Source organism: Athene cunicularia, assembly GCF_003259725.1.
Source record: "Athene cunicularia isolate RWA chromosome 1 unlocalized genomic scaffold, athCun1 chr1_part1, whole genome shotgun sequence".
Lineage (NCBI taxonomy): Eukaryota > Metazoa > Chordata > Aves > Strigiformes > Strigidae > Athene > Athene cunicularia.
In genome coordinates, this window is record NW_020799091.1 from 35,742,379 (window position 1) to 35,755,883 (window position 13,505).

The following is a 13,505-nucleotide window of genomic DNA, read 5'->3' on the forward strand; positions in this document are numbered from 1 at the left end:
ATACACTCTTACAATAAGGAAGCTTTAAATAATGGACCAAAGATACCAATAGTAGCTTCCTACTTGGTAACATTGGTAGCAATTCTTTATGATGTGCAATTAATAAATATGATAGCGAACATGTAACAAGGTACAATGACAGTGCGATAAAAGAGATGCAATTATATGCAAGATTCCTATTGTGCCAGCAAATAAGACTTTACGGACTACTGGAAAATGAGTTTGTGAAAAACCAATTGTAAAAACCTTTCCCATTACATGTTCCTTTTATAGAAACATATTAACTCACATGTGAAAAGATAAAATATTACACTGGTAAAGAACTGTAAAGATATTTCTCCCCACTTTGGATACAATTGCAAAACCTTGCAATCACAGAAATTGTATATATTATTTTGATATAATAATCATAACTAAGCTTAACAGCAGTGATATATTAATCACACATAAAGTATATTATTTGCATAGATTTTTTGTTTACTGTCCATGGATTTCCATTTTGTACATACATATATATTTCAGCAAGCTTTGGTGCTCTTTCATGAACTCAAACTGGAATATGGCTGATTTATATGATACATATTTCCTATTACTATAATTGCTGAAGCACCTTAAGTATAGAAATTGCAGTAGAAAAGATAAGAATACTTTTTCCGTTATTACTGACCCTTATTCCCAGGCATGATGATTTATCAATAAAAGATATTCTTATTTTGAGAAGCTCTCAAAACATGTGGTCAGCAGTTTGTCCAATAAAAGGATTGTGACTTGGAATAATTTAGTATCTGTTTTCTTCTGATATTTTTTGTATGCTAAGTAGGTAAAAACACATAATAAAAATCATCTTGCAGTTATGCAACACCATAATACCGTATTGTACAGTCTTGCAAACAATAAGTAGATCATTCATCCACAGGGAAGTTAGGAGTTCAGAAGTATGTCATGTCAATAGTAGAAAATTAGTGTATCTTTAAAGATGTAGGCTATTACAGCTTGTTTTTAAGCTTCGTTTTAATCCTTTATATGACTATTCTACAGTGCTCGCAATCTTGCCAGGAGAGCTTCTACCTCTGGAATGGCTTCTCCTTTAGAAGGAGACCTGATACGATCTATTTTCTTTTCTTTATTGCCTTCTCCATGACAGGTTTCCTTTCTCCCAACAGCCCTGTTCCATGCTGCAGAACTTGTTTCCACATCATAAGTAACCTCTTTGGTGACTGGGCTTCTTGTCAAGTTTAAACTGGTACTGTGGTGTGAACATGACGTCTCTAGTTGTCCTTTCTGATTCTCTGCAGAAGATAAAGCAAACAAGTTTTGTTTCACTATTAAAATACTCAGTTTCAATATTTTGTAATACAAAAAGACCTCCTGATCAGCCAAAATTTTACACGCAGATGATGTACTAGAAGGAGTAATGATTGCCATGGAGGCAAGACAAAAAAAATATTATAATTTCAAAAGAAGTGGGCTTGATCCCTTTGGAAGTGATACAGACTACATGAATTCATTAGATTAGCATCCATATTTCCTACAGAATCACAGACAGAGCCTGATAGGATCCTCCTTTCTTCCTGGAGTCAAACAGAAAACAGAGTACTCAGCACCTCTTAGTGACTTCCCAAGTTTTATCTGGTTAATTAAATTTCCTACATACTTTTTTAATTGTTCAAATTTTAAAATGCATTTAAAAATCTACTTCAATTTAATTATCCATTGTAATAATTTTTCTTTCCCTTGTGATCTTTTAGGCAGCTAAGTAGTTTTAAGAATTTGCATAACTTACTACTTTTTGCTAAACATCACTGGCATTGACTGTCACAAGAAGTTGTACTCAGTTAATATTCAGGAGCTTTGCTGGACTGATGTTAGATTTCTTTTTTTGTTCCCCCCCCTCCAATCAAGTGATTCTTCTCAAAACCAGCATATGAGTGGTCCCTCTCATAAATCTCAAACTTTTTAAAAACAGGTGTACTCAATATTCATGTAACCTTGAGCAAGGCTTGAAAATGGCTTCAACAAACTTGACATGACATTTAAAGTTTTTTGGTTATTCGCTGAAAGATGTTCCATCATCCCAATAGTAATGACTTTGGAGCACAGGCAGTCACTCATGACAGTGTGTTTTATGTGAGTGCTGAAAATTCCTACCGAAAACAGCTTGTACATTAAAAGGCAGCTGCTGAAGATATTTACTGCACTGTCATTCCCTGACCAGGGGCTCTCGGTGATGGATGAGAATTTTACACACTTTCTTGGACAATCTCAGCAAATTTTTTAAGTACAATCACCTTTTGGCAAGTGGAGGAAAATAAGTACCTTATTTCTATCATCTTCTAAATCAGATAAACAATTCTTAATTAAAATCTGAATTTCGTATTTAGCTGAAAATAATTTGACCCTGACAATGCAGCAACACACATTTCAGTTTTCCTGAATCAGAGCAGGCTAAAGATAAGGTATGAACACATCATTATAATTACATATAATAAGCTCATCATAGATCATGAAAATATTGCTGGTATGTACAGTCTTAAATATCCCATTCTACTTAAATGTTTATATTTATTGATTCTGAATACATATTTGAAGGCTGATGAAATCATACTATCTGTATCAATATACAAAATACTAGTTGCACCATAGCCCTTCTAATTTACACTCAGTCTAAGGGCAGTGGGAAAAATACTTGGTGTTCTGAAAATCAATACATTTTTTTAAAGCAGAAGAAAACACAATGTCATATAATCAGAGATAAGGTATAAGTGTTGGACTTTAAAAAAAGGCAAAATAAATTAGGCACTGAAAGTAAGCTTCTCAAGAGTACCAACAACCACATTTTAACTACTTTAACAGTTCAGCAGAGTCTTCACCCTAAAATACCCAAGCATGAAGGTCAATTAGGTATGATGAACTAGACTGAATAACAAAGGTGGTGAACACCTATGAACCAAGGCCTCCAAGTAAAATCCAACAATATTTACGTAGTTTCTCATAGTTTGTGAGGGGCAGAGTAAGGTGCTTTAGACTGACATTTAGGACAGAAATAGTCTAAGCAGGGAACTGCTGCAAGTTCGCTATTAAGATGTAGTAGCTGGTGGGATCTTTCTAAATTTTTGTCCTGCTTTGAAACTTGCAGAAAGGTGTGTCCCATAACTTGCTGCCTACAATCCGGAATTGTTGTGTGGAGATAGTGACTTGAGTAAAGCTGCGTACAGCTGTGTCTTTTTTTCCTCTTCAGAACATCAGCAATAATGTTGATATTTGTGACTTGCTAGGCACAGACTAATGAGTGGAACATTTGAATTGAAGGACCAGTGTCTTTCCCTTCAGAATGAGGGGTCCTGCAAAATGGGAAATGGGACTAGGGAAGTGAATTAATCTCTGGCCAGTTTGTGTGAGGAGTCCTTGTTTCATCTGTTGTAACTCCTGGGCAGTGAAGATGTTACGACTCACTGGAAATATCAGTGTGTCAAGTTCTTAATGCATAATACTTTACGTTAGTGATTAGCAGCACTTCCTAGATAATGAGAACACTTTGGTCTCAGCCATGCTACAAAAATACTGAGCAACTAAGTGTCAGTAGAAAAAAAAAAAAAAAATTGGACACACATTTTATCTAAACCCAATTTTATCATCTTGAAATTGTTATAGAGCTGCTTCCTAAATCAGGTGGCATCTTTACTGTGTATGTTCTTTCAGTCGAGGAACTTCTCCATCTAGCATTGCTATGCCTAAGTGCATGTCCAGTATTTGCAGATGTGTAGACAGGCGGCTGCCTGCTTAGTAAACTGGCTGTTGTGAATCTCATTCAGAAACACCGAAATTTGCTAGGCCTGGCTCAGAAAGCATATTTACTTACAGTCCTAGATTTCACTTTGGTAAATATGCTCCTGAAGAATTAACTGCTGTAATACTTGAAGTATATATGCTGCTGGTGTAATTTTTTTTTATCAAAGATCACTTCCATTTAAGTCAAAGTTTAAAATGAGTTAGGCACTAGCAAGGTAAAAAGTCTGACTAATTCTTCAGAAATACTAATGTCTACCCTGCCATTTTTTATTTTAATCAAGCAGGAATTAATTTGTGTTAACCCCAAACTCTTAAACACCCTTACTGCTTCACACACTGATTCAAAACTTGCATGCATTGGTGATTTGGTACCCTATCCGTTCCACTGTCATGATTTTGGATTGTTACCACACCTCCCTCACACCACCTATGCTATAGTGGTAAAACCAAGGAAGTGTATTTTCAACCTATAACTGTTGAGGTGAGGGGTTTAAAAAAGCCAGTGCACCTTGCTGCGGCAGGTTAGCATGTAACTTTGATCACAACAGTAGAAGATCTGGACATCCTTAGTTCAGTGTGATAAAAGCTATAAAGCATATAGTTATTTACTTTCAAGAAAAGCCCCAAGTCAAGAGTAACTGAAAAAGTAAGCACAAGAATGAACAGCCATTAATATATTTCTATTAGAGATTAAAACCTTTTGAACCATCAGAGTCATAAAGTTTTGGAATGAACATATATACAAGTGAGAACAAAAAACCATAATCAGTTATAAGCAGGAATTCAGGCTGTTTCTGAAGACAATATTGATATGGCTGCCTGCAACAGCAAGGAGATGGATTAGTGACATTGGCCACCATTTTAATCCTGTGCTTCTAGAACAAAGGTACCCACAGAAAATCCACAAACCATGCAGATATTACCAGACTTTTCCTAAACTGTTTTGAACCATTATATCATGGATGTACATAAATCAGGTTTGTGCTTTTGGCAGTAAACAAACTGCAGAATAAAATAAATACATTTACATGCTTAGACACCTTAGTTCAAATAAACTTTTAAATAATTTAGTATAATAAAGTGATAGAAGGTTAAAGGAAAACTACTGATGGAAAGGCACATCTACATGAAGTCTTGTTAAGAAGAAAGCTTACATTTCTGGAGATGCACTATTTGTCCACCTACTGTAGCAAGGTGTACCTTCCGGCAGTAGCAAGACAAAAAGAAATCAGATATTAAAAATCACTGGATAAAGACAGAACTTGTTAATTTGATGTATCTACTGGAAGTAGTTGAGACAAGTTTCTAATATTCAGTCACTTTAAGCAATCAAAACCTTGTCATTTACCTGTAACATAACAATCACTATGCGGATGAAAAAAAAGCAAAAAAACCCCCAACTTTGAATTCACATTTAGATTTTCTCAGTGCTGGGGTGAGAAGATATTTACCTATAATAGTTTTGACTTTATGGCTACTGAATGTTCCAGGCATGGGTTAGGCAGAGATCACATTGTACACTACTAAAATCTCAGTGTCCACTTTTCATGACATTTAAGTCTTTTTCTTTCCCTTGTTCAATATCTAACTCTTATGGGTCCTTCAGACCTATTAAAATTCATTTTTTGCAGCTATGAATTTCCTGAACATTGCTGTTAATCAAAAACATTGCAAAATCATATTCACATAACCTAGAGCCAAATAGCTGCTGTCATTTAGATACAAGTCTTTTAAAATTACTTTGATTAACAGCAATGCTCAGGAAATTCAGTTGACAGAAAATTGTGCTTTATAGCTTTCCATAGTTTAAATGGTGTCCTAGCATAGAATAACTTATAAAGATATGCTTATAATCTATTAAAAGCTACATACTTTATATTCTGAAAAAGGAAATTGTGCACTAGCATGCGAACTAAAAAAAAAGCATGAGACCTGCCTGCTGTGAACTTGGGGAAGCAAAACATGATCAGTTGGAGATTTTTAAATCCTGCATGATACTGTTCTGTATTACCTTTAATAGAGATTAAAAAGGATTGCCAGAGACTCACTGGAGATATGGATTTTTAAAAAAACAACTAATAAATATTTAAAATAAAAAGGGCTTTAAAAAGCTTTATTTTATTGCATACTTTCTCAATAAAAGTCTTGATACTAAGGACCTATTTAGTTTTTATGTAAATACTCGTACACCGATTGATAAATAAAGTTGCAAATACAATAAGGAGAACTGCATTATGTGGCATTATACGCTTGTATTACAGTCATACATCTCAATGTGGGGCATGACAAAATCATAACATAAGAAAGAACAATTGCAGTTACAACCTCATTACATGTTTTATGAAGTTAACATGGAAAAATGCTCAGAAACCCAGTGGAATGTTTCTGATCTCTCTTGCTTGTGCTTCATGTGCTACATCATATTCCTGAAGCAATGTCTATGCTGAGATTTTCTAAAGCCCACGTATACTAACCTCACCACCAATGCAAATTATTTTTACACTGTAAGTCATGACTTGCCTGTGGCTTGGAAAAAGTAACAACCCTAGCCATCATCCTCATTGCTGGATCCCCAGTGCGGTGCCGTAGTTTGTCTCTGCTTTCCTGTCCCTGATGCACAGAACTGAAAGTCAATGGAAAGGTAAAACAGCACATCACTGCTGCATGCACATGTTTCCCCAGCAAAACAGCAGGGGAAAAGAGCATGTGTTTTTGACAGCAGTGTGATGTGCTGTTTCTGGATGCAGCTGTATAGCATTCTCACAAGCTGGAATGTTTCCAGCAGTCCAGCCTCAGTCCAGAAGTCCCATCCATCTTCCACTAATTACACTGACCACATCATCATGCATCTCCCAAAGCAACCTTACCAAGTAATTTAGACAATGGTCACATACCATGGGCCTTATGAGGATATCAGTGTATAACCCCATACGCTCCATTTAAATAAACAGAAGCCTTTGAGAAGTTAGTCTGGAGATGTTCCTAAAGGGTTCCCTTGTCAACACCAAAGTATAAGGCATCCCTGGTGCTTTGCTGAAGGCACAAGGAAAAAAGCAAAACAGTTTCTAAGTGTGAAATACTTTTTCTGATATAAACTGGGCAATAATGGCTTATGTTTCACATAGTTGAGATTTACTTAGATACACTCTTATTTTGAAAGGCTGCATATGACCACTGCTGGCAGAAATTTTGAGGAGCTCTGTTTTTAAGCTGAGGACAAGGTGGAGGTTCCAAATTCCCACTTCAGCTGCATCTAGCTTCAGCTCTAAAGCAGATGGCTGTATCGAGTGTAGCTAGCAAAGTTTTGATAAGCAGGGGGGTTGCAGAGCGACTTCTGTGAGGAGAAGACAGGGGTTGCCCCATGCTGGACACAGTTGGTTTCAGATGGCTCCAAAGTACCCACTGCAGGGAACAGCTGAGCCTGTCACCCCTTTGTGCCAGTAGTTGTCTCACTGATGGGACCTAGTGTAACCTGCCAGTGATAACAAGGTAGGAGAGGGGTCTGGAATTAAGCCAAGCCTGAGAAAGGAGTGCATTTTCCCTAAGTGTTTTGATTTTGATTTTTTTGGGTTTTGTTTCCCAATATCCAAATCAATAGGTGTATATACATATATATTTCTGCACAAATTGGCAACAAATTAATTTTCCCAAGGTTGAGTCTGTGTTGCCCATGACAGTAACTGGTAAGTGATCTGACTGTCTTTACCCTGACCCATGAGCTTTCTTGCTCCTGTTCTTCCTCTTCCCCTCACCATCCCTGTCCACCGAAGAGAGGACTGAATGAATGGGAGTTTGGCTGCCACTCGAGACCAATCCACCACAATAGCTTAGAGATAAGATGACTCCATCTGTCTTTTAGCATTCCCTATTTTAAATTTTCCAATTAAAACCCCCCACTAATTCTGAAAATTGTCATTTTGAACTTCCGGATTCCAAACACTTGGATGTTTACTATCAGAAATGCCAGCAAGAAAGTAATTAATTAATTGTTTTCCTCTCAAGTATGAAATGAGGGTCTCGTTTCCTCCACTGATCCCCCAATTCCTATTAGAGCCTAAGATACCAGACAGTTGTGAACCCCGAGTTTTTTCAGAAACCCATCTTTCCTTGATGTCATTTATACAGCCTGAAGTTAGCTGAATAGTTGAAATCCATTCCCAGCCCTTGGCATTGGTTTTAGAACACAACAAGACCTAATTACCTTTCTTAAAAGCCTGCCTTACCACCTAGAAGCATAATTTAGATATAATATGAAAGAATGCTATAGCTAGAAGGTCCATGTCTATTACATAACATCACTCATAAAAAGAATGGGATAGCTCCTTGCTAGACTGTATAATATAAAAGACTTTAAATATTTTTTATTGCCACTTTTTATTAGTTTCAGATTTTTTCAACAATTTCTGTGACTGACAAAATTAGGATTGGAGAATGTCTCTGAAATGTTAAAGGAGTGCTATGTGTTGTTACGACATTTCAGTTACACCCTGAAGCCTCAGCCCTAACACCTAAAGGAGTGGTAGCTGTACTCAAATGGTCTGTGCTTGTTAAGTAATTTCTTATATCATAATAAATGCTCACAACATGACAACATGACACATCTAAAGCAGACAGTAATTAATGAGGCATGGAGAAGTGTTACTGATTTTTGGAACCTCTAAAAAAATAATTTTTATGCACATTTCATTTAATAGTTGCTGCTGTTCTTCAGTGTTGCATTAAAAAGGTGTGAAACACGAGGAATAAACACTAATCAGTAAGTTCAATTAGATGAGACAAAGTTTTCAGAAACAGTGAATATAGGGATTTTTGTTAATTTAAAAGGTAAGAATAGAGTATGTCAGCACTAAGTGAGCCTAGCATAGAGGATTTATAGAAACTAAATTTCAAAGAAAATCAATTACAAACTGTGAGCAAACTAAATTGTGATGAGAGGAACTATGTTAGACCAGCTCCCTTTTATTTGGTCCTAAAGCAAAGCCTTTAAAAATTCTTTTAATCCGTTACCTACCTACATTTTCTCAAAGACTACTTTAAGTTCCTGTTGATCACTCCATTTAATCTTTTTTCCTATCTTTTTGAAATGTACTTTGCATTTGCATTGAGTTGGGACCAATTTCTCTGTTTAAACTAATATATTCTCACCTGGGATTTAAATGAAAGTCTTGAGTGCCTGTCAAAATGAAGAGAGAACAAAAGTGTGGATCAGACTGACAGAAATCACCCAAGATTTTTATATGTGAGAAAAGAAACCTCTGATGGCTAATTCAGACTTAGGAGTTTGGCATCCTCCCTATTTCACTCTGAATAACAGTGGATCTTCTGTGTCTTCTCATGCATCTTTCCCCAAATGAATGCACATGTAGGAGCTTCTAGGAAACTGCAAGATACAAGATAGAAACTTCCAAAATAGAAACCTACTTTGTGGTCATTATTAATTTTTAGAGCACATGGTTTGAATAATTTTAAAAAAACTAAATGTGTCTCAATTTCAAAATTAATAAATAATTTGGCATAGATTTAGTATTAGTATATAATAAATTAATCTTCTTATTTATGTTAGAATGAAGTGGGTTAAAAAAATATTGATCTACATGGATACCCAGTGGCAGTGGGTCTTCAGGCAGTGACCAGAAATGTTATGCAGCCTAGGTATTTATGGGATGTCTCTCAAGGTACAAACACGATAAACATCAACTTCTTCTCTTCTTTAAGTCAGGAAATGATCAGGACATTACAATGATAAAACTGGAAGTTCACATATTTAGACTATTTAAAATCCCTGAAATGTGGTTTATTACTTGTTTTTTAACTTTGTTCACTATTGTAGCTTGCCATTCCTAATCCTCTTTAGAGTTAAAAGAATCAAAACTGATGACTCTGTAAGTTAGTGACAATATACATAGAGGTTCATAGCCAATGATAATTTAGGTAGATCCCACATACTAAACCACCACTAATGCTTTTGAGCAGTAGACACATTTAGTCTCCAAATCTGTCTGCATAGCATCTACCTATAGATGAATACTGCTTTCAAGATGCACTTCGATAAAGAATTTCAGGAATATGCATAAAGAGTGCTGTCATCAAAGGACAGCCACTGACAGCTATAAGTAACGATAATATGCTGATGAAAATAACCAAAATGGAAAAGAAACACATGATTTGTATTTTTTTTTTTTTATCAATTGTGGAGAAAAACACTGCAGGAAGCCTCCTACCTCCTTAAAATAAAACCCCAACAAATCCAAACAACAAAGCAAGTCTTAAAAACTGACCTGATATTTATGAGTTTCCACTCACTGTAGTTCTAAATAACACTACTGTTTCTGTTAAGTATTTACTATTTAGCATAAAAATTTTAAAAAAGCCCTGTGTAACTATGTCTAGTAATTGCCTTAATAGTTTAATGCTAAATAATTTCTTATCCACTGTTCTTGATATTAAATTTTTACAAGCTACTCCCTAACTATTCTAATAACTGCTATAAAATCATACAATTTGTATTTCCTATTTTTAGTCCAAACTTCTATTCCCATGTTTAAATCAGCAATCAGAGTGTTTGTAGGTTGCATTGCCTGAAGGCAGAGCACAAATATTTTGTAATGTCAGATCAAACTGATGGGAAAAATTGTCTTTACCTCATCACCTGTTGCACTTCTCTCCTAAGGAATCAATCTGCTTCTAAGGGAAAGGGGGATCGACAGAGTCTTGCAAATGTTTTTGGGAGCAGCATAAAGATGGAAGGCTAGAGCTGAAAGTAAATTAGGTGGGTTTTAATAGTTGAGTAGAAGTGTAATTTTCTCACATTCCTGTAACAGGTACCGGATAAATGTTGTTGGGCAGTTCTTGCCCACACAGGTCACAGTCACAGTGGGCTATTGTTCACTATTATTCAAAAGACTGCAAGTATAGCATACAGTCTCAGGCTGCTCTCATTTTAAAATGTTTTTAAAACATTCCCTTCTCTGGAGGGAAGTAGGGTAACAGAGAGCGCTGCATGCTGTTGTTGCTATGACAGGTGAGAGTGTAGTGATTTACCAACCTGGAAAAGTATTTATGAGAACTCCAAATACTAAGTAGATCAAAAACAGATTTACACAATATTGATGTCAGCTTAAAGATATCTGTGCTTCTTTAGAGCATGGGTGCTTGTCAACAGGACAGAAGCAGACCTGATCGTGAAGTTTCACCTCTGTAAATTAACATCTAAGATTGCCTTCATGAATATACTAGAGACGGCATGAAGCCAAATCATCTTAGTTCGTGTAATGATAATGCTTGAACAATTACAATTATGGTCCTTTCTTTCCTCTGACAAAACTCTGCAGAAAACAGTCAAACTGTGTAGCAGAAAATAGTACATTTTCAAGAAGAGCCTCACACAAAACCAAATATTGGGAAATAAAGGCAGAGGAAAAGTGATTCATCCTCCCCATACTCTGCAATATTGTATATATATTCTTTTGACAATTCTTCTCGCTCTATATATGAAGCTCTAATTAATGCTATGTGCTTTCACTTAATTATTTCCTCTCTTTGGGATGGACTGTAATTGGGCCTTGCTCATGTGTGGAGAGATATGGGACATAAAAAAATTTTCTACTCCGCACACGATCTAGCCATACATGTATTTTGACATCAACAACTGTACTTTGCAAGTGTGAGAAATCACTTTGAAAGTGGACCAGGATTTCAAGAGAGTCTAAAAGAGGAATTAATTTTTAAAGATGGCTTTTATTGACTCTTCCAAATATCACTGAATTATCATAGGAGACAAATTTGAGACACACTGTCATGGGTTATAATCCAGTCCTTGTGAATTCAAAATGCTGTGCTTAACATCATTAATGGTTTGCATTTTTCATGTGATGAACAAATTTACTGCTCTATGTTCTAACAGTTAGACTCTTAGCAGTCACTTCGGTATATTAAAAACATTGGAAGCCAAATGTAGCATTTCCAGTTTCCTCTTTTCCTAATCAGCTGCATGTAATTACATTTTAGCGATAACCAGCTAACAGAAATTAATCTTGCTATATCAGAGAGGATTTTTTTTAATTTCAAGAAAAAGAAAACACATCTTAGTGCTTACAGAAGAAAGCTCTTCTGTAGAATATGAAAAAATGAGAGAGACTGAAAAAATGAGCCCTTTACACTCACTGAGAAATCAAGGCAGAAGGCATTAAGACCTCCCAAGCCATGAAACAAAGGATTCTTATACATAGACTTGGTTTTCATTTGTCTGTTCTGAGTGACAAAGCAGCCTTGCAAATGTGTTTAGCTCAAAAGGTGATATTAAAAACAAATGGTTAGATATCATCATGGTATATTAACTATGCAAAAGAAGCCAAACCGAATTTAATCAGAAACAGCAGACTCCAAACAGGAAAACTATTTTCTTTTTTTTTCTTGACAGAGACAGTTAAGAAAACATTTATGGTAATGCCAGAGCATCTGCTGATTACAGTGAAAGCTGCAGGATGCCAACATTAAATCACTGAACCATTCTGACAGCTTCTGGGTACTCGAATTTCATTCTAATAATAATTTGCTGTGAAATTTACCCAAATCTGAAAATTAGCCAGAAACTTTTAACAAATAATATAGGTAAGAGTAAATAAAGCAGGTACAAAATTGATTTGTGTCTGAAAAAACACATCTAAAATAGATATTTGGCACTCAGACATTTCCAAGCTGCATGCAAATTGGCAAATCTCTAAAAAAGACTAAGCACTTTAAGAACAGAATATAATTTTATCATCCATTTTCTATTGATTGCGACCCATCACATTTTTTGTTTAGAATTGTTAGCATGTTTGTTTGTTTAATATAAACACAGGCTAGCCATTTGAAGAAGGCCTGCACCATTTAAAATCAATTTTTAATTCCTGACACCTGAGGATTCTACACAGAACAATATACTTCATTGTAAAGCTTTAATTGATGCATCTATGTGCTGCAGAGGGTGATTACTTGAATAATAAGTATAAGAGATGTGTGATCTGGTTGCTAAGCAAATGTGAGTAAGAGAAAAACCCTAAGAAACAACGTAACAATGAATCAAGGTGTGATGACAGGATAATTATTCCATGAACTGTCATGTTGAAGGACTCACAGAACATTGACCTGCACACGATCACACATCAGAGGATTGCCTGAGGGGTAATTAAAATAATAATACACAAGTCCAGTCAGTCACAAAGAGAAAAATATATGCTTAACTTATTTCTCTGTAGCATGCACAGTCAAATGCTTTCTCATGTTACATGTAAAAGCTTCAACAGCGCAAGAATTCAGAGGACAACGGATTACAGCAAAGACCACTGAAGTTTATCTGAATTAGCATTAATGCTTTCCTTTCTTAGTTACTTTGGGTATTCAACTAAATATTATTCATACTATGACACATTAAAGCATAAAACCTGTGAACTGACTTTCTGAAGGAAGCTGAAAAAAATGCAATCCTTTCAAAATATGTTTAAGGTTGGAACATAATACATTAAAAAAGAATTACTGTTGTGGTGGGTTGACCCTGGCCAACAGTCAAACATCCATCCAGCCTCTTGCTCATTCCCCTTTTCTGTGGGGTGAGGAGAAAATAGAAAGAAGGCAAGAAGACGTGGATAGAGATAATTACAGTTTAATACAGATAGCAAAATCTGTGTGTGCTAGCAAAGCAAAATAAGAAGTTCATTCACTATTTTCCTTTGTCA

General features: G+C 35.6%; 1 protein-coding gene across 9 annotated transcripts in view; it reads right to left on the minus strand.

The window, feature by feature from the left end:
- Nucleotides 1-598: 598 nt before the first annotated feature.
- Nucleotides 599-13,505, minus strand: part of DIAPH3 (diaphanous related formin 3) — a 240,273-nt gene continuing 227,366 nt past the window's right edge. For 5 of the 9 annotated variants that reach the window (XM_026851886.1, XM_026851876.1, XM_026851848.1 and 2 more), the window contains one exon: nucleotides 599-1,289. In XM_026851886.1, the coding sequence (XP_026707687.1) occupies nucleotides 1,033-1,289 (257 nt within the window). In that variant the 3' untranslated portion in view covers nucleotides 599-1,032. Of the gene's footprint in view, nucleotides 1,290-4,943; nucleotides 4,990-8,934; nucleotides 8,963-13,505 lie in introns of all 9 variants that reach the window. The other 4 variants (XM_026851912.1, XM_026851903.1, XM_026851894.1 and 1 more) reach the window with 2 other exon arrangements.